Source organism: Ahaetulla prasina, chromosome 3 (genome assembly GCF_028640845.1).
Source record: "Ahaetulla prasina isolate Xishuangbanna chromosome 3, ASM2864084v1, whole genome shotgun sequence".
Lineage (NCBI taxonomy): Eukaryota > Metazoa > Chordata > Lepidosauria > Squamata > Colubridae > Ahaetulla > Ahaetulla prasina.
The window spans coordinates 123,699,376-123,721,780 of record NC_080541.1 but is presented as its reverse complement, the minus strand read 5'-3'; the positions used below and the strand labels follow the sequence as shown (position 1 = coordinate 123,721,780).

General features: G+C 35.5%; 1 protein-coding gene across 4 annotated transcripts in view; it reads right to left on the bottom strand.

The window, feature by feature from the left end:
* Positions 1-1,299: 1,299 nt before the first annotated feature.
* RALGPS2 (Ral GEF with PH domain and SH3 binding motif 2) overlaps positions 1,300-22,405 on the bottom strand; it is an 86,853-nt gene continuing 65,747 nt past the window's right edge. For 3 of the 4 annotated variants that reach the window (XM_058174754.1, XM_058174752.1, XM_058174753.1), the window contains 10 exons: positions 20,234-20,301; positions 19,860-19,995; positions 18,237-18,388; positions 16,493-16,547; positions 14,528-14,605; positions 12,789-12,894; positions 11,904-11,996; positions 11,205-11,310; positions 9,504-9,595; positions 1,300-6,565 (listed from right to left, as the gene is read on the bottom strand). In XM_058174754.1, coding sequence (XP_058030737.1) covers positions 6,536-6,565; positions 9,504-9,595; positions 11,205-11,310; positions 11,904-11,996; positions 12,789-12,894; positions 14,528-14,605; positions 16,493-16,547; positions 18,237-18,388; positions 19,860-19,995; positions 20,234-20,301 — 916 coding nt within the window. In that variant the 3' untranslated portion in view covers positions 1,300-6,535. The remainder of the gene's footprint in view (positions 6,566-9,503; positions 9,596-11,204; positions 11,311-11,903; positions 11,997-12,788; positions 12,895-14,527; positions 14,606-16,492; positions 16,548-18,236; positions 18,389-19,859; positions 19,996-20,233; positions 20,302-22,405) is intronic. The other variant, XM_058174755.1, reaches the window with a different exon arrangement.

The following is a 22,405-nucleotide window of genomic DNA, read 5'->3' as shown; positions in this document are numbered from 1 at the left end:
TGTTTCTTGAAGATGTTTCATTATCCAAACTAAGTAACATCATCAGGGATGATATTATCAATTTGGGTAATGAAAACAACCAAACTCAGAGAGTATCAAAGATTCCTCATTCCAATCCTGAGCTACAAATATTCTCCTTTATCAGTAGCTAGTAGATCTTCAACAACCTGTTTCACAAGTTCCACCAATCTGTGACCAACAAGTTCTTCGAAACACTATTGAAACCTGGACAGTTGTTACTCAGTTGTAATTAACAGAAACATACAGTAGAACCTCTGGTCACGACCATAATTTGTTCCATAACTTTGGTCGCAAACCAATTTGGTCGTGACCCGAACCTAATTTTGGAAATTTGGCGCTTACAAAAAAAATGGGGCGGTAGGGGAAATTGGCCATGGGGGAAAAATGTGAATTTTTTGGTTGGAACCCGATTTGGTCGTGGTCAGAAGCATTCATGACCAGGGCTTCTATTGTACATATTTTGTCAAGATGTAGTATATATGAAAGAAAATGTTACTTGGCAATGGTATAAACTGATAATTGGATCCAGAGCACAAACACATACATCTCTTCCCCCCCCCCCCCCGCCCCGGATTTAGAATAGTATAATGGTAATTTCTTAGGGCTGTTCTTGATGACTATTTGGAACTAAAAGAATGCGTCTTTTGTTCTTAACAAGAGTTCTTAGGGGATAACCATATTATAGTAAGATTCTATTTAGAATAGTTTTTACATACAATATCTTTTTTTAAAAAAACTCCTTTTGTTGGTGGTCTCCTTTTTGTTGCAGAGTCCTTTCAAACTGGGTACACAAGATATAAACATTTTGAATAAATACAGTCTGGGATTAATACAGTGGGTTGCTATGATCACTGAAATACCTTCTTGGAAGAATGCTTTGTTAAAAGACTCTTGTAGCTTCTCTGAACTCTATTTACCCTTTTGGAAACACTACTCTGCCATTGTTCAAATATCCCAAAATCACACTCTTAAAATCTTGCTTCCAGAGTTTTCAGATTTTTTTGCTTGCAAATACTTTCAGTAGGATTTTATAGACTTTTTCAAACACACTACTATAGATGCCAAGTTTTAAAGTGCATTGTTATAAATAAGAATACTTTCTTTTTTCAACAATTGGCAATGTTATACTTCCGTATTATTTTCCACTGTGCTGAAAATTACCACATGACAGCCAAATTCCAATTGATCAGATATGTCATGCCATTTGAAGAAATATGGCTCCACCTTTAAGATCTGCTGCAACACAGCATAATTATGCAAAAGACAATGCACAGAAACCAAATTTTAAGTAATTTATTTCAGTAGGAAAAAATCCATTTTAAGTTCATACATTAAGCTATCTTGAAACAGCTTATGTAAACACACAGTTCAAACATACACACGTGGTAAAATATTTTAAAAAACTAAGAAAAAAGGACAAGGAACAGCTAAACTGCACATCACTCATAGAGGTCATAGTGCATTTACCCCCATCAAAATAGTTTGAGGTCAAATGGAGGAAAATATACTAAAATGGCTTGTGTGTAGCATAATGTAGACTTTGCATGTTTTTACATAAGTGAAGTTCTTAAGGATGTGAATAACTATAAATTACGTTATTATTAAGAGATACAAAAAGACAAGATTTCACTAAAATCCCCCTTTTCCACATCTTCTAATACGTTTATGGTAAAGTAAGCCCATTAATTAGTAATAAAAATAAATATTTTTTTCAGGGAAAGAAGTGCCGATTTGTCCACTGCAAAGAAGAGGCTTTGGACACATTTCATTTAAGATTTTCAATGACACCTGAACTCATAAAACATGTTGATATGTCTGCAGCTTTGTTTCAGAAAGTTGTGAAAAACCTTAGACTGTAATATGCTTTCACACTCTTCACTATAGTCTGTGTATGGTCCAGTATCTTTGCAAAAGACTTAACTCTTGCTATTTAAGTTGCATTCAATTATAAATCCTGTTGTTCAATTCTCCTCTATCATATATGTGGAAAAATTAACCTAGAGAGCTAATAGTCATGGCCTTCAGAATTTAAGTTTTCTTAGTCTTGCTGAAAATTTATTTCTCAAAATTCAGATATTATACAGTTTAGAAAGAAATATATTAGCTCCTCATGTATAACTGATTCTTTAAAAACTGGTTTCTATCTTGCAGTTTCAAAATGGATTTTTACAAAATTAATTAAATGATTCAGTGAAACTTGCACTTCCAGGGCAAGATCTTGCATTGGTGATGATGGTGAGAGGAGGGTCTGAAGGAATACTTGAGGCATCCATTGCCTAGTCCTGTTGCCTAGGTCACATACAGAGGAGTTTATGCAAAAGTGTGAACTGGCTCACAAATGCACAAAAATTCCTTGTATAAAATCAATGAACCAAAACTTATTCAAATTAAAAGGGTTTTTTACTGGGTCTACTGAACATAAAGCTTGACTTTCAAAACAGAAATAAGCAAAGAAAAATTAAGCTTTTCTACTGGCTGAACAATTCCAGTTATTTAATTGGAGTTTCTGCAAAGCCCAATTTACATGAGTAGTGGAATGCATAGAAATAATACTTGGTGGATTGCCACCTTGGTCTTTCAAACTGGTAATTAAGGCACTGGCAAAAATCTTATATAGATATAAAAGGCTCATCTCATGATGAGCAGGAAATGTTACACTCCTCTGAATGAATATTCTGTTTCTGTCTTATTTTTAAATGTAAATTTTAAGGTTGGATACAGGCCATTTTTAAATGGGAAAAGAGAGTGACTCAAAACTCCCCAAACCTAGGCCAGATAGACTTTTCAGAGAAAGTAAAAATGATTCTTTACTTCAAATTTTAGTGTCTTCAAGTTTTCATAAAATATAATATTCCAAATTAGAAAATTAAGTTTTAAGAATGCTAACAACTGAAAAAAGCAATATGCACAAAAATATGAGGAAGAAAGATGCAACTTGAGCCACTTGATGCTTGCATTACAAGGAAACCTAATTTGCCACATATTTGGTTGATCTGACACAAGGGTACAGGAATATGCCACAAAATTAGGAAAAAATCCAAAAAGCTCACTTAACCCTATTTGAAAATAGTATGTCTATAAAATATCTAGAGTAAATGTTCTATGGTTCAAATACAATTTAGATAAATAGCTGAAACAAACTTTTTCATTTCATCTAATGTGTTCTGAAAAGCAGCTTTATCCATGTCTTAATGTATATAGAAAAGTGTGTGTGGATCATTTGTGCATGAAGCAGTGCAAGTTAAAATTTCATTACAAGGAAAATCTTCTCAGCTGATATTTTACAAAGTAGTCTGACAGTATTATTCAACCAGCTTCATGTGGGCTAACTGAAATCTGAGAAACTGCTATCAACTTTTCAGAATAACGAGTAGTGAGATACTCAGAACCCATGACCCCTGCATTTTATAAAAATGAGAGGAAATCAGAAAGTTTCTAACTAAGGCTCAGTTGGGCATATGCAATAGAGATTCTTCATTTACAGTATGCAAGATGAAGAAACAGTCTGTGTGTGGTGTGTAGTGTGTGTGTGTGTGTGTTCATGTATGAAATGAAAACATATAAGGCATTTCACAGTTGAACCGACCAGATTAGTGTTTCTTGTAACCGATCTTGCCTTTTAGAATTAAACATTTCTTGCAACTTGATTTGTGTTTAGATGAAATATTAAAATATATTTTAGTGGAATATGTCTTTATATACCAAAAATCCAGTGTTTTTTGTTATAGTAAAAATGGAACTTGTTCTATTTTCTATTAATTATTATAAAAACAATCCCTGATAATATTAGCATCTATGTATCTAGCTCAATTAATTAGAAGAAACTTGTACTACCAAACAAAATGCTTCATTCACACTCAAACAGTATTTAGATTTTCTGATGCATTTTTTAAATTATTATTAAAGCATATTATTCATAGTATGAACTATAAAATTTTACATTACTGAGATTTAACTGATGAATGAAGCAAATTGTTAGAAATTAAATAGATCTTTTTATAAGTGCAACCTTTAAAACTACCATAAAATCTGGAATGCTTCAAGGTTTGAAAGTTTTTTTTCAAATAGATTAAATCAAAACAAATAAATACAAAAACTGCAAAATGTGTATGAGAAAGCCAAAAGCTGTAAAAGTATAATACCCCAATTTGCTATTTACAGGACATAGGCTAAGTAAAGCTTTTAAACAGATATATTTATATTTGTTGAAATTTTTACTACTTTTTGCTGTTTTCGGTATTTAGTCTATTGGGCAAAAACAAGTTTCCAACCTGGTTTTGAGCTGATGCATGTGCCTACTTTTGTGTGTGCTCCCTTCCAAACCATCCATTTCCTTTTGAGAAACATTTTGACGTAACAAATTAGTTGTGAAAATGTTACATAAGCTTCAAAAATGATGTATCTCAGAAAATATGTATGATGTTTTATAATCTGAATCAAATATTGTAAATGTTCAAAAGTACTCATTCAACATGCCAAAACTAACCATAGTAGACATCATATGAAAAACTGGCATGAGTCGACCTTTTATCTTTCAAAACTCTATACCTAATTAAGCTGTGGTTTGCAGTTGCATCTTTCTACTCATAAGAATGGTGATCAATTGGATCTTCTGCACTTTTTTTAGAACAAACGAATTCCACAGGATTCCATTCCACAACATTAAAAAATGGGATGCTTTTTTTAAACTCTGAAAAGTGGAAATCAAATTGTGCAAACTCTATATAGTAATACTGCTGGCTATAAAGATGTTCCCTTGAAACATCCTGTGTTATTTATTGGCAGATGTGTAAACTAAGCAAGTCAAGAACATGCAAGGTCTCCTTTTATAACAAATATCACTAGAAGGTCAGAACTGAGTATTAATTCCCCAAGAATCCAAAATTTAAATATATTGTGAACTTCTTTTTGGCAGGAACAACAGAAACAGATTTTAAAAGTGGATAATTTTAATGTCCCCATTTTTTTTCATTGTACTTTGCATGAAAGTTTTATGTCAACCTTATTATTTCCTTCTGTGGACAGCTGCCATTTTTGCCTATCCTACTAGCAGGAAAAAGCCTTTTAGAAAACATATCCTTTAGATACACGAACCAGTGACATTCTACGCACACATTAATTTGAGTTACTCTTTATAACTTCAGTCTATATATATATTCTTATTAACTGGACTATAGCACTGATGAAGTTGATTTCAACTGACCTTGTTTTCTTGTGATTAAAATTATTACCATGTGAAGGCTCTGAAATTGTCTAATTCAAAGTATCATGCTATCACAGTAACACAGACAAATTTTTAGAGCATGAATTTCTTTACAAATTATCTCATGTGGTGGTAGGCTGTTTTTTAAAGGAAATATGTGACATGTCAACCTATCTTTTCTTACACTAAACTAAACCTACTTGTAATTAATCCCACCACTGACTTGCAGATTTTTCAGATTTTGTAGGAGGTGACTTTTGCAAACTATACACAAATAAATTTATGCTACAGAGAGATGGCTTCCAGCTCTGTCATAAAAGAAATGAAAAAATTCCTAATCCCAATCATGTGCTTCTTCTACAAAAAGGAAAATATAAGGTTTTCATCTGTAAAACAATATTTAATAGGCAGCAATAAAGATTTTCAGGGGTAAATGTGCTTGTGGAAAAGCATACAATGTGTATGTAAACTGTTTCTTGGAGAAATGAGGGTGTTTTGTCTGAAAATATGTTGAGATTAAATGCTCAGTTCTGACCTCCTGATGTTTCCCAGAGCTTCCTTGAAACTGACAACCAAGATCTCTCTCTCTCTCTCTCTCTCTCAAAAAAAGAATGAATATATTGGCTCTTGTGTCACTTGCAAAAAAGAAAAACCTCATGTAGTATCAAATTCTGCAAAGTCAGTGCTTTATAAAAAGAAGATAAATTTGCATATATTACAGTTGTTACATTCTAAGCTAAACTAATTATACCGTGTCCTCAATTAGCTGAGCACAAGAGCTAATACAGAGGGACACAGATATAAGCTGCATATTTTTCAAGAAAACACAGGCTATCCCCTTGCACAAACACCTCTTGAAACACCCTTAAGTTTCAGATGTACTCCTTTTTACAACAAGAAAAGCTGCAAAAAGCAGGGCTTTAAAATTAAATTGTAACAAAGTAAACACAAATACAAACTAGCTACAACCTACTTAACCTAAGCACAGCACCGTCAGAGGTTTTACACACACACACACACACACACACACACACACACACACACAAATTTGGTGTTTCATGTTGGATAACCTTTCATTCTTTAAGGCAGTGGTTTCCACAAGTCAGTTCAGAGAATATTGAATAGCAGCAAGCCTCACGGTAGTTCATGTCACATTCCATTCCCTGAAATCTTAGTGCTTTTATTCAGAACTTCTATTTACTTCCTAGTCAGAAGTACAGCTGGCGTGCCTTCAACAGGACTTCTCAGATCATGAAATAGCATTCAAAAGTGGATGGATCAAATTCTTGAATCAAATTCTGCAGTAGCTGGTCACTCAAAAGTCATTAAATTGGCAGGAACCTATTAACAGAAGAAATGATTTTGTAAAGAAAATTAGAGGTATAACTTAGGTTCAAATTTAGAAATAAAATCCTAGTTTCCGGTTATGCAATCAAAAAGAGACAAGATTGAGATTTATATGCTGCTTCCAAATGCACTAAACTTATAGAAATACACTTTTTTCAAGAATAGCTTGAGAATTAGGCAGGATCGGTAACTAACCTTTGGTTCTTGCTTATTTTCAAACTGCTCTTTTAAAAACAAATTATAGTTCTCATAGTTAAAACCAAAAACAGATGCTTCCAATTTCTTTCCATTAGTATACAAAAGAGGGGAGGTGAATGAGAGAACACTTGAATGAAGACCTAATGGTTTTTATTTTGTTTGTCATAAAATTATACTCAAATTGCTCTTCAAAGGCTCCTCAGCCAGGCTATGGAAAAAATCAAGCCACAGAATTCAGTCCTGGACTTGATATTTGGGAACACTTTTTTATTATGATCTGAAAGATCATTAAGCTGGAGGAAATATTTTAGATGTAAATTTGGGAGACTAATGAGTCAAACTGAAAATAATAGATGGAAATGTAACATTTCTTTCAAAAATAAAATGTACATATATGTATAGGATAGAGAATACTTGGCAATAGTATATGCAAAAAGGGAATTTTGTGAATTAAGTAGATCACAAGTTGAATGCTAGGAGATGATGTGGCTGCAAAAAAGGAAATATAATCTTAGGCTGCATCAATATAGTAAGGTGATTTCCAAATATTTCTACTCTATGCCATTCTAATCAGATCATTATACCCAATGTTTAGTTATAGACTCTGTTTAAATGAGGAAAGAGAAAGGCAGCAAAGATTAGTAGACTGGAAACTATGTTGAGGAGAGACTAAGATAACTTGATAGTTTTACTGTTAAGAGAACATTAGGGGGATATGAAAAAACTCAGTTATTTTAGGATATTTCACATAGAATAAAGTCATAGCCTGTTATCCATCATCCCATTATTCAGGTCACAAGACAGCTATTTTAAATTACAGGAAGGCAGACTCTAGTTGAACATTAGGAAAATATTCCTGATAACAAGGCTAATTCAAAAATGGAAACAGTTATCCATGGAGGTACTGGATTCCCCTTTACTGAATGTATTTAGGCAGAAGCTGGATATTTCTGTTGGGAAAGATTTTGTTTGGAGTCCTACAATTATGCTTCTTTTAATTAAGACAGTGAAAGAGGCAATCAGGTCAATATAATTTCAGAAACTGCTCCAGCTGCATCATCCTATCCATCCTGCACAGAACCATTATTACCAAATACTCTGTGGAAGGGATCTCCAAAAAGAGAGTCCAAAGCTTGCTCCATTTGGACTATTCTATTCCCCATAGAGCCATATGTCACAATGGAAATTATTATTATTATTTATTTATTAGGTATCTGAATCTTCTCAGACTTAAGATGGCTTATAACAATTAAAAATTAAAACACTGTTAAATATGAAACATTCACCTCACTAGATACAATGAATATACAAAATAAATGTAAATGGAGTTAACCTATTAAATGTCAAACAGCTTCCAAAAAGGCTGATTTTAATCAACTTTTGGAAGCCATCAACAAAATAGCCAACTGGACTAAAAACCACCTTTGGGACAATTATCCGGACCAGGGATGTCAAACTGGTGCCCTGGATGTAACATGTGCAAGCCACACCCACTCCGGCTCCGCAAAGGCAAAAAAGTCATGATACATCATGTGATGCCACATGATGCGATCAAGTTTGACATCTGATCTGGATGATTGAGACTCTCCAAAGACAACAAAATAGTCATTTTTGTTTCCAGGGGAAGGCTGTCATGACTAAAAAAAAATATGGATTCATTTTTTAGGGAGGGAGAGGAAGAGGGAAGATTTATCTACCCTCACTTCACTTCAGAGATGTCCATTTCAGATTGAAGAAGATGGTTCTGAAAGTATCTACATGCAAGTTTGTAAGTTAAAGCACACAATTTGAATTGCACTTGGAAACCTATTGTAGCCAACCTAAGGCTTGTGATCAGGGGTGAAATCTAAAAATTTCCCCTACCTGTTCTGTGGGCGTGGCTTAATTGGTGGGTGTGGCTGGGGGGTGTCAGATGACTGGGTGGGCATGGCCAATAACAATAAATAATAAAAATAATTAACGAAGTATAAAAAACAATAAGAGGTACCAAAAACCAACTTTCACACTTTACACAAACACAACTCACACACATTCACAAAATGCCACATACAGCTTTCTGAGATTTTGTGTGTTTGTGTACTTAGAGTGAAACACTACAGAAACACACCAAATCTCAGAAAGTGCACAAATATTTTATTTTATTATTTTATTTTATTGTGGACTTCAAATCCCAGAGTTCCTCAGCCAGCAAAGCAGGAAGTCAAAGCAAGCTTTTTTTTTTCTTCAGTAGCTGAAGAAAGCATGGTGTTGCCAGCCTGAAAGAGCAGTAATTATAGGTAAGTGAGGAGGGGGAATTGGATGGGCATGGGTGGGGGCTCTTGTAAGTGGGGGCTGTTAAAAAGTGAGTTTAAAAGCCTGTGAGGATCAGGAAATTCCTCTGGGATCCTCAGAGGAGGCTTTTAAAACCTCGGTTTTTTTTCTTGTTTTTTTTTCCTCCTTCGGCTGAAGAGGTTTTTTTTTAAAAAAAAACTTTTAAAGGGTTTTGATGATCTCTGCTCAGCCCCGTGATCATCAGAGGGTTTTTTTTTTACTTTTAAAGGCATGTTTCGGCTGAAGAAAAACTTTTAAAAGTAAAAAAAAACCTCTGCTGATGGTGTGGCTCAGCAGAGGCGGGGGGGGGGGGATGGGACGGACCAGGGATTTTTGCTACCGGTCCTCCAAACCAGCAGCTGCCATCGCTACCTAATCAGGCGAGCCGGTGCAAACCGGGAGCATTTCACCCCTGCTCTCTCACCTGTTGTCTGTTGCTTTGGCAGGCAGCACTTAGATGCTTGAACCACAGCATTGCATTCATTCTGTTTCCAGCTTGAAATTTGTATGAATTGCCTAAATGACAAAATGAGGAATTTTCCATTAAAAATTAAAACCATCTTGTACTGTCAATTAAACATTTTAAAAAAACCCACTAGTGGGTGGAATTCAATCATATGCTTCCACTTCCACTGAATTTATTGGTTATTTTCACTAGAACACTGTCAAAGCCCCCTAACTTTCTGGAGCAAATCTTGTAGTCATTTCTTTGACCTATCATACAAATATATATATCTAGCAACAGACCAGTATTTTTAATATAGGATAAAATATGTACTCATACAGCCAATAAAGAATTTTCTCAGAGAGAAAAGTATAGAATTTTAAACATATGTCCAATATTTGCTTCATGGAATGAGCCTAGAAGACTTATTTTATTTGTACAATTTTATTTGCAATATAAAGTCGCCTCCATCACAAATTATTCACTTATAAGATAACTTCTCACTTATCTACTAAGAAGGCAAAATCCACCTGAGACTCCTCTTCCTGGCATATAAAGTTTCTGAGCTGCTATAATAATATTCCAGGCCAGAAGCTCCAGCATTTTTCCATTTTGATCATTTAGGTCAGATGTGGCTTATTAAAATAAAAACTAACCTCACACTGCTTGCATTTTGTATTCCTTTCACAACTATGAACTATTCACTTAAGATAAATTTTTGTTTTCAAAGAAGGTAATTTGATTAAAACATTGAAATGACTTTCCAGCAACAGATTAATAAATATCTATTAATGGTTAATGTAATTCTTTTTAGTTCCATCTTCAAGAATAAGGGCCCCATTCACTTTGCTACATCACAGCTCAGTAATACAATTAAATCCTGAAGGGTTTTGTATTATACTAATATAATTACAGTAATCCTTGATTTACGATAAAAAATGGGACTGAAATTTCCACTGCAATTCATGGTGGTTGTAATGGAATGATTTTATGACAATTTTTATGGTGGACATTAAGAAAATCACTGTGATTTAAAGAATCAAATGGGCATTTGTTGCTGAAAATTGGCAACAAAGGAACAAATAATGATCACATTTTTGCAGGATGTTGCAACTTGAGCAAGATGTGAGCTGGATGCCAAGTGTCCGAATTGCAATTGTGTGATAGTGGGGGTGATGCGACAGTTATAAGTGCAAATACATATTATAAGTCATTTTTTCAGAAGCTGTGATAACTTTGAACTATCTTAAAATGAAAATCAAAGACTCTAACTGATTTAACAAATAATCGCAGGGAAAGGTGTTGAATGTAACATGACTTTAAATTTAATTTTCTTTTAACAGTTAATAACAACCATTGATGTCCAATAACAGGGAAGAGGTATCCTTTAAATGCCAAATGATTGTTCAATCTACAAATGAAAAGTCCAGACAATTTTCATTGTTCCTCTTCAAAATGGAATTTAGTATAATTAGTATAATAGTAAAATTGGTTAATACTGAATTTCAATTTGGAGGAGAGCACTGAATACTTTCTGGACTGATTTACTGAACAGACTTTGACCATTTGGGGGGCAAAATCTGCTAATGTCCAATTTGGACAAAGGTGAATACTGCAGTGTTTATTATTTCTAAAGATGATTAAATCAAGAATTTACCACTAGTAACTAATATTACTGACCTTTTTCAGAATCAGTGAGTAGGAAAAGATCCGGATGATCTGGATCATCAGCCATCATAACCATCCAACCCACTACTGACACATTCTTACTTGGTGTAGATTTGAACTAAGAGTAGGAGTGGGGGGAACATGAAAAGAAAATAAGAACAAAAAGGATACAGCAATATTTGCATTAAAAATAATGGCTGCAACAAAAAGAGCAGAACTGACCTGCTGGCTTTTGTAATGCAACACAGATTAAGTAAATTCAAAAGGGATACACTATTTTATATATCCCAGAGTGAATGTGGGACTGGACCTTGATCGACAAACAGGGGTGTCACATAAGCAAGTTTTATGTCAATTATGGAAAATCTTTTTCTCTTTGAATCTCGTGTGGGCTGAAAGTTGTTATTCTCATGCACAGAAAAACTGAACTGAATTTATAAAGTTTCTTGTACAGATTCTAGATATGGACCTTTTTGCAACAATTACAGCAGGAATTTGGAATAAGTTTTAAAAATTGCTACAACTTGCTTGCAGCAAAGCTCAAGGTTAAAACAAAGGAAGCAAGTGAACGACATATTTTGACAATATGAAGTTTATAGAACAATGGTAGCTCAGAGCTGCAGAATATTCAGCATTCACACCGAAAGGCTGAAAAAAATCATTCTGCCAAAAACTATTTCTCTCAGCTAAAAGCAAGAATACAGTACACACATGTTTTCTCTCTGTAGCCTTCAAAGACTTTGCAGCATAGTAGAAAAGCTGTGTTCCACATAGAGCCACCCAGTATTTGGTCCAAGAAGCTACCTATATGATTAGAAGATCACAGGGTTAATAAATTCAAAATGTATCTTCCATTGCATCTTAATTTTGTATATATTTAACTCCTATTCATTTTACACATTAACTAAGCAGAATGAGACTTTTAGAATATTGTTAGTTGTAATCCACATTGTATACTGTAATATAACATTTTGTAATGTGATGATTTGGAAGGTTCCCAAACAAATGTAAATCTAACATCCAAGACCCCAAAATTAAAAGCTACTTCCTGGACAAGAAAACAAGAAAAAAAAATCTGCCTATGCCTCCCAGCAATTTGCCTCCTTGCAGTAAACAGCCCGTTTCAATTTCAGTTTCAGCACAGCCTGATTAGCACAAGCAGCTGATTGTCAGTTGGAGTGGCCTCCCAAAGATCAGCTGTTTCAGGCTGCAGGGATTGCCATAGCCTATTGCTGCCTCTGCATGCCCAATTTTCCGGGGGAGGGGGAGCGAGTGGGTGGGGCTACATTCGGTGTATAAGACATACCCAAATTTTCACCCTCTTTTATGGGGGGGGGGGAGAGTGCGACTTATACTCCGAAAAATACAGTATTTGTGTAAGTCATGAGATATCTTGCCACAATTTGTATTTTATATGTTGTATATTCTGTTTTCCTATCAACTGACTTCTAAATACTTTACAACCTACTGAGATGTACATAATTCAAATACTTGAGCAATCATTGGTGATCTAATTAAAATGAATAATTTAAAATATTTTTGAAACAGGAAAAGCCAATTTTGAAAACATTTCAAATGATTTATTTAATAACTTACTGTTGGTTTTTTCCCCTCTTTCAACAAAGTTTTTCTTCTAAGAACCCCTTGAATAGTAACGGCTCCTGGATACAAATGAACAGCTAAATCTTCCGACTCCGCAGAACTAAAAAAAAAGCAAGTGTAAAGTATGGGAAGGTACAGTGTATTTCAACAGAAATTCTTGAAGCATCACTAATATTATCTGTGGTTTCTGAAACAAAATACTAACATTTTAATTATTGGATTTAATTATGGTAAGATATCAACTTTTAGAAAGATTATATGTTTTACTTTCACAGTACTAATTAACATGCTAAGAAAGATTTCACTTTAACAATTAATTTATGAATAACTAGAACTTTCACTATTATATATTATGACAAAGAACTACAAATAATTTTAATTGACAAAAAAGCTGGAATCAGCTCCACTTTAAAAAATCCTTTCCTTTTATTTTTAAATAGTTCTTTCCAGACTTTTCCAGATCTGCTAAAAATATTGGTTTTATGGTAGTCACTTGAGTTAATGAAAAAAAGTATAAAAAGAAAACAAAGAAAAACAGCAAGAGCTTAATACATGCACAATACCATACCAAGATATTTGAAAGCAATAACAGAAGCAGCAGGAAAGCAGAAAAGCTAGCCCAGAGCTGTTAAATAAAGCTGTTGTAACATAGGTTGTGTTCTAACAAGTGAGTAGCTGACCAACTTTTAATGACAGGAAATATTTGACTGCACAAGTGTTTGTGTAACTGCATACCAAGCAACTTATGTGGCATAGCCATCTCTCTCTAGAGACAGACTAAGAAAGTAAAAATTTCTGAAACATCTTGGAGAATTTCTTCCATACATCTTTCAACTATTTAGCCTATAAACTAAGAAAAATGACAAACTGAGCTTTCTAGACCTTCAAAAATTAACAAATGCGTGTCTATATTATATCAGATTGAACAGTTATTTGAAGCTAAATTGTGGATAGGTGTTGAAAAATGTAAAAAGGCCTTGATGTGAATGTAAGTGCTTCTCATAAAATATTATTCAAAGCAACTTTAAGGCAAGGAATCTCTATTCTTGCATAGTATTGCTAAGAAACCAAAATGAAGGGAACCCCTTTTTATTTTATAATATTATTACTGCAACTTTTTTTTAAAGTCTTTTTTTGCTGAAAGGCACTGTCACAGAGACTCATCTTCAGTGACATACAGTAGTTTTTGTGTTCTAATAAAAACCGCCAAAGATATTTTGGAGAGGTGTGAGAATAAGCAAGGATGGGGAATGGGAACTGAAATTGGGGGACCTGGCCATACCTGTTATCCCACATCTTTCTGCCTCTCTGGAAATAATGGGCATCTGATTTACAATTTATATGGTTTAGGATAAAAAGAAAAAGCAACATCTTAACTGTCACTCAATCTTCAAAGTTCCAGCATTATTCTTGCTATCCAATTACTTCCAGTACCACCCAGTATCATAAATGATGCTTTAGAGGGTTTTTTTTAAAGGTAGATAGCCAAGTGAAACATTTTGGGATTTTAAAAATTACATTACAAAATTATATATGCAGATTAAAATGAGCAGTCATAGACTGTGAAGATATGATTAAGTTTTAAGATAGAAATCCTGTTTTGATAGATGTGATATGTCAAGAGAATATCAAGATAGTTAGAAAGAACAGGAGTGTCAGATTAGATCCACTTCACAAATCAGTCACCAACACCAGAGGAAAGTGTCTGGCCCTTGAATACAAGGGATTGGTACCTGCTGCCCTTCATGTGGCTCCAATAGCCATTTCGTGCTATTCTTGTCACCGGACCAAGAGAATGGTATAATCTGTTCCTGTTGGATTCCATTATAAATGGTATGGGTTACATTTTTTAAATTCATAGTCATCATTTGTTAGAACACTATAATAAGCTTTCCTTTCTGCTACATTGCTACTTCTTCTTGTTCATGTATTTCATGTTTTCAAAAGCTCTCTTATTTGAACACCATAAATTCTTGGTGTGAACACATATAACAATAGAACATACAGTACTTCCTGGCATCCCAATGAATGATTAGACAATCAACACCAGCAGTTAAAACAAGACATTTCTAGAAGCCAAGTGATCAGGAGCAATATAATCACCTTAGAACAGTGGTTCCCAACCAGTGTGCCGCGGCACTAAGGGGTGCCGTGAGATCTTTTGAGGGTGCCGGGAACTTTTGAGCTACGGAGATTTTAAATATCTATTTCCTTATAAGGGTGCCGGGAACTTTTGAAAGGCTTTCCAAGGGTGCCTCAAACAAGAAAAGGTTGTGCCTCAAACAAGAAAAGGTTGGGAACCACTGCCTTAGAATATGAGAACATTCCCTCTTATAGTGGTTTAGCAGTGTATCTTGGCTTTTTCTTCTGAATAAATGTAGGGATTATATGGTGCAAAGAGGGATGTGTGAGTGGTTGATGTGGCACGAGTGCAGAAGGGCTGGATGTGAGAATTGGGGGGGGGACTTATTCCATTGATTTACAACATTCTCTGCTGGCTTCCCCATTAACTTTCTGGGGAAGTCAGCAGGGAAGGTTGCAAATGGGGATTATATATGACAGTGGGGTACTTGGCTATTGTAAGTGCAAATGAGTTGTGATTGTAATTCCATTCATTCAGAACCGTCATAACTTGGATTTGTCACTGACCAAATGATTGTAGGTCAAGAACTACCTCTATTTATGTATGTTTCTGATGAGACTGGTCTATCAGGGCAACCTGGTCTACCCAAATATGGGACGGAGCATACTCTTCCGCTTTCACCTTTCAGCCCCAATCTAGAAGCCTTCGCAGGCACCCTATTTTGTGTTAAATTTAAATTTACATTTATTTCTTTGTTGGTAAATTTATTCCTCTATTTATATTGATGGAACTATTGTTATATGCATATTATTGAGCAAAATGCATTAAGTTACTGGCCTGAAAACAGATCATCTAAGCCATGGAAGAAAAAGAATATGAACATTTCATCCTGCAGAAGAAAAACCTTTAGTTTATAAAGTCAACTATGATTCTACTAGCTTGTTATGTCTACTAGTATTTCATTTGTACTGAACTGGGACCTGCATAAACACCTCAGATCATTAGTGGTGCTTTATCAAATGATCAATGTATTTCACCTGAAAGCTGCAATAATATACTGTACAAAATAAAAGTAATTTTATAAAAACAATAGTTGATTTATAGCATGTTTTTATATAAGTCAAACATATATATTCACTAAGACAGAAAAGTCAGTAGTCTACTGTTTTAAATTGGTCAGGCTGATGAACAGCCTTGCTGTTCTAGGAGCAGCTCAGGACAACTGTCATTTGGGTTTTATTCTAAGCCTGGACTGTAAATAGGAGCTTCAGCTTTGGGAAGCTTATTTCAACATTCTCCCAACTAGCTGTAAGTCAATGATGAACCACTCATATAAGGTGCATATGTTCCCTCTGAGCAAATTTGTTATGAAACAGGATTCTGGGATCCCTATTAAAATATTAGTGATAATATACTCTCCAGAAAACTTGCATGATTGAACTATTTTAGCCATTATTTTGTCTTACATATATAATCCATGTGTAGGAAAAAGCAGAGCCTTGATTAAAAAGCACTATACCAGAAATATTTGGTACACTTTCCTATGTGGAAATCTAAAACTCTCATATGTTAAATACACATTTGAACAAATATAAAATATATTGAATTCTCTTACCTTTCAAATGCTGGCCAAGAAGTTTCTTCACTAAGCTCTGAACCATCACTGCTACCTAAAATTGGAATAAGTGAATCAATTTAAAAACACTGTAATTCTATTATTTGCCAGGCCTGAAAAATGTTTCAAAAAAACTTGTAAAAATTACCCATAATAAAACTGACTCAATTGCAATGACATTAGTTTAAAAAGAAAACACCTTATTTCTGGGAGCTTTGTTTATGACATTATTTTAACTGTGTATACTAGTTTTTATGTTCAATTTTTCTCTCCCCACTTAAGTGTTAGAACTCACTTAAATTTGAATAGTTTAATTGCCTAATATAATTTAATTGTATTATATTAAATATGTATATTGCACTTGTTCTTTGTTTAGTATGTTTGTGCCTCTTCTTTCATTATGTTTGTGTGTCTGTATGTATGAAAGAAATGAAGTAGAACAATAACAATTTAGCACCATCTTCTGGAATTAGCCAACCAAACAGAGGAAAAACCTCTAAAAAACCCAGAAAAAACAGAAAAAAACCTCTTTTCTGAACAGATGGCCCAGGAGGATAGCATGAAATTCCTCACAGTGGAATGAGTGAGATTATATTGGTGAACATCCTGTTCTGAAAGGGAGCAGGTTTTCTTAAAAAGCGCTGCTGGGTGGCATTCAGCATGTAGGTAAGGGAGACAAAAGACTTCAACTTTGCCACCTGAATCACCATTGTGTGAATTAACTTAGTACTAGGATTCAGTCACTCAAGATTGTTCTTTCTTGAGCTGTGTCTTAGGCATCTTTTCTGCTGGTTCATCACCTAAATTCTTCAGTGTTTTCAAAAGTAGCACCACATCTGCATGCAAGGGCAGACAGCTATGATGCAATCTATCTATGGCATTGAATGTACTATGGAACAAATGTGTAACCATTGACTTGGATGAACCACTTACTAGATCCCTGTGAAATTTCCCAGGAGCCTCTGAATACCCATAGGTAAATGCTGGGGTGGACCAAGTTAACGAGTCCTTTCCCAGCAAAGGAAGAGAATGCTATACATAACTCTGTAGCAATCAGAAAGTGATCCGTCCTTGACAAAAGATGAGTTCATCTTCACACTTTCATATCACATTGAATTTGTGTTGAAACAAAAACTAAATCTAATGTGTGTCCTTTCATGTCCTTGAAAATGTTGCTTTGTTCTCGTTTGTAATAAAGATTGCTACAAGTATCTGAAAGACCCTAGCCAAATGAAAATTAGCAGCCTAGCTAAGCCATGATAAATCAATTTGTAAGTAAGTCAGTCAATGGACTGATATTTATGCCAAGTTATGATCAGTGAACCTGTCAGTTGATGGCCATATTTTAGTTAACTTTCACTGCAAAGGATGCTGCGAAGCTGGCCATTCCTTTCCCACTTGCTTTTTCTAATCATTTTTACTCCCTCCCCATGCTCTTATATGGGTGTGGAAAATGTAGATCTAACCCAGAGACTGTTTTTGCATGAGGCTTTTATAGAACTTTATACTAGACATTGAAAAGATAGTAAATCCTGAGTAATTTTACAACATGGGAGTTTTTAATCTCCAAATCACCAGGTCACTAACTCAGTTTTTAGTGTGCAGTGTAGTATAGTGTATCTGTGGATAAGGCCTATGCATGACCCTTAAATAATATGGAGGAGAGCTAACATATAAATATAATGAAGAAAATACAAGTTTGAATTTCAAGACACTTTTTTTACTGATTGAGATAAAATCTCACCTATTGAAATTCCGCTGGAAAGGGTGGAGCTCTCTGCCTGCCCCCGTAATGGAGCATGTGGTTCCATGACACTATCATCTAAAAGATGCCTTGGTCCTGCATTTGGGAATGTTGCACTTTTAAATTCTGCTGTGTTCATTTTATGAATGAAACTAGAAAAATAGTAAAATACATAATAATTGATCACATTTTTAAAGCATTAAATATAACATAGTACCAAAAGAATATTTAATAACAGATCAGACCTCAATAATCAAATCCAACAGAAAAGACAAAATAAATAAAGGCAAAAAGAGTTTAAAATGTTAAATGTTCACCAGAATATGTAATAGATGAGTTACATTTAATAAATAAATGTAAATATGATAAATAAATAAATATTTTTGTACTAAAATTCTACAATGCCTGCTGTTTTTTTCTTTCTAGGTATATGTACATTATACTTTTATAAAAAATGGGCAAATATTTATGGACATGGACAATTAAAGAATGGATTCCAATGTTACACTTAGAAGTGGGCATGGAAGAACGAAAATGTTATTAGGAAATTATATATGCTACCAATGTTTTATTGATTTTTCTTTCTTTTCTTTCTTTACTACAAGCAGTCTAAACAGAGATTGCCAACCACATTCACAATCGTAAAATGATTTGCAAGCAAGATGATTTGTACTTTGTAATTTAATTCCTAAATTTTGGGAACTAATGTTTAAATATGAGGATTAACTGCATTTTTTTTCTTTTACTCAAGGCAAGAGGATGATCAGTAGTAAGGTGGAGGGACTTAGTGACTGGTGCACCATTGGGAGACCTGAAGGACCAAGTTAGAGACAGATCATTTTGGAGAAAATCTATCCCTGTGTTTGCTAAGAACTGACATTGACTTGATGGGGCATAATCAATCAATGTATGAACAATCAGATTCAGTATATAAATCAATAGGAAACCAGGGCTTGTCAGTTCAATGATTGTAACTATGATTTAACAAAACATTCTTTTTGTTAAAATAAACAAACAGAAACGAGCATTTTGTTGCCTTGTACCTAATTTGTTTTGTTTCTTGAAAACAGAAAGGAACCGTTTAGATCACTGAGTTCATCTGCTAATCCAATTTCCTATTCAAAGTTCTAACAATACACAGATGTATAAAGCAAAGGAAATTAAAACAAAATAGAAAAATATTCTAACCAAACAAGTAATATTACTTTATGATGGCAGCAATTATGTATAGCTCAAGGTTGGCATATTGCATTGTTAGACTCTTTGCTGTTTTTGACAGTTTTTCTGTTTTGGGGTTCCAACAATGCCATGATTGCATTGTCTGTCTGCAAATATGAGTTTGGCTTGTTTAATAAATTATTTAATAATTCTGGGTTATCATGATCATGATTCAGCCATTACTTTATCTATATGATGTATATCTTTACTTATCTTTATCTTGAATTTACTTATTTAAAAAAGGTATACGTATAGTAAATTATATAAACAACCTAATACATGCACTGCATGAAAAGTCAATGGCAAAGAAGATACTTAGTTCATATACATGGATTTTTAAATAACAATAATTCGGAGTATCATGGATTTAAATAAAAGAAACTGAATCTCAAATGAAATGCTAACTTGTATCCCAAACTGTGACACTTTCTATGCCCATGAGGCATCAGGTTTCTAGGAGATGGAGGAGTTGGTGGTAGCAATGCTCCTTCAGCAGTAGCATTCTTTCGCACCGTTTGGGGAGAAACACCCACTTCAGGACCTGGAAAAAATAAATAAAAAGAGTAGAGCAAAGAGCAAGTTTGTTATTATAATTCTTCAAAATCTTCGAAATAATTTCAGAAGTGCATATACAGATTTTACCTATTTCTCTCTTTTTAGTTTATTTAAAAGTTTGCTTAAATTAGGTTTTCTATTTAACAGATTTCATGGTTGTTAGAAGTCCAGAAAATAGAAATACTGGGGAGTAGAATCAGAACATTTTATTGTTGAATACTTACCAACTAAATCTTCACGAGATGCAGTGGCACGTGGGGTACTGGTCCCAGGTTCTATTTTTAATGAAAGTCTGTGTTAAGAAACAAAAAAAGATTTTACTAATAGCAAATTCAGACTTCTACACTTACTTTCATTTTCTAGGAGTTCCTACTAGGAATCCATCAATAAATCATTTGAGCCAAATTGGTGGTGGTTAAGTGTTGACTAGAAACAAGGAGACTGTGACTTCTAGACCTCCCTTAATCGTGAAAGTATCTAGATGACCTTGGGCAGTCACTCTATCTCAGCCTGATACATATCATAAGATGGTTGTTGTGGGGAAAGTAGAAGGCAGGAGTGTTAGGTATGTTAACCCCTTGAGTTACACATATACACACAAGAAAAGGTGAGATAAAAATATAATAATTAGCTTCCCAGAGTAGCATCAAACCATGAGTCATCGGCATCTCTATAACTGTCTGGTTTGGTCTGCAACCCAACAAGACACAGACTTCAGAGGATAATTAGAACTGCAGAAAAAACAATTGCTACCAACTTGCCTTCCATTGAGGACCTGTATACTACAGACCCCTCACATCCTGGACATAAACTGTTTTAACTCCTATCCTCAAAACGACGCTATAGAGCACTGCATACCAGAACAACTAGACACAAGAACATTTTTTTCCCAAACGCCATCACTCTGCTAAACAAATAACTCCCTCAACATTGTCAAACTATTTACTAAATCTGCACTACTATCAATCTTCTCATCATTCCCATTACCCATCTCCTTCCAGTTATGACTGTATGACTGTAAATTTGTTTATTTATTTATTTATTTATTTATTCGTATTTGTATACCGCCCTATCTCCCGAAGGACTCAGGGCGGTTCACAGGCAAGTAAAAACATATATGTACAAATTAAGAAAACCATTAAAAAACTTATTCTAAAAGCCAAATTATTAAAAATAGTATAAATATTAAAACCAATTAAAACCCCTATAAATTTAAAAACTAGTCCAGTCCTGCGCAGATGAATAAGTGTGTTTTAAGCTCACGACGGAAGGTTCGGAGGTCCGGAAGTTGACGGAGTCCTGGGGGGAGTTCGTTCCAGAAGGTGGGAGCCCCCACAGAGAAGGCCCTTCCCCTGGGCATCGCCAGACGACACTGCCTAGCTGACGGCACCCTGAGGAGTCCCTCTCTGTGAGAGCGCACAGGCCGGTGAGAGGTATTCGGTAGCAGTAGATGGTCCCGTAAGTAACCCGGCCCTATGCCATGGAGCGCTTTAAAGGTGGTTACCAAAACCTTGAAGCGCACCCGGAAGGCCACAGGTAGCCAGTGCAGTCTGCGCAGGATAGGTGTCATACGGGAGCCACGAGGGGCTCCCTCTATAACCCGCGCAGCCGCATTCTGAACTAACTGCAGTCTCCGGATGCCCCTCAAGGGGAGCCCCATGTAGAGAGCATTGCAATAATCCAGTAATCCAGGCGAGACGTTACGAGGGCGTGAGTGACCGTGCATAGGGCATCCCGGTCTAGAAAGGGGCGCAACTGGCGCACCAGGTGAACCTGGTAAAAAGCTCTCCTGGAGACGGCCGTCAAATGATCTTCAAAAGACAGCCGTTCATCCAGGAGGACGCCCAAGTTGCGCACCCTCTCCATCGGGGCCAGTGACTCGCCCCCAACAGTCAGCCGTGGACTCAGCTGACTGTACCGGGATGCCGGCATCCACAGCCACTCTGTCTTGGAGGGATTGAGCTTGAGCCTGTTTCTCCCCATCCAGACCCGTACGGCCTCCAAACACCGGGACAGCACTTCGATAGCTTCGTTGGGGTGGCCCGGTGTGGAAAAGTACAGCTGGGTATCATCAGCGTACAGCTGGTACCTCACACCGAAGCCACTGATGATCTTACCCAGCGGCTTCATATAGATGTTGAACAGAAGGGGAGAGAGGATCGACCCCTGCGGCACCCCACAAGTGAGGCGCCTCGGAGCCGACCTCTGCCCCCCTGTCAACACCGTCTGCGACCGATCGGAGAGATAGGAGGAGAACCACCGATAAACGGTGCCTCCCACTCCCAATCCCCCCAACCGGCGCAGCAGGATACCATGGTCGATGGTATCGAAAGCCGCTGAGAGGTCTAATAGGACCAGGGCAGAGGAACAACCCCTATCCCTGGCCCTCCAGAGAT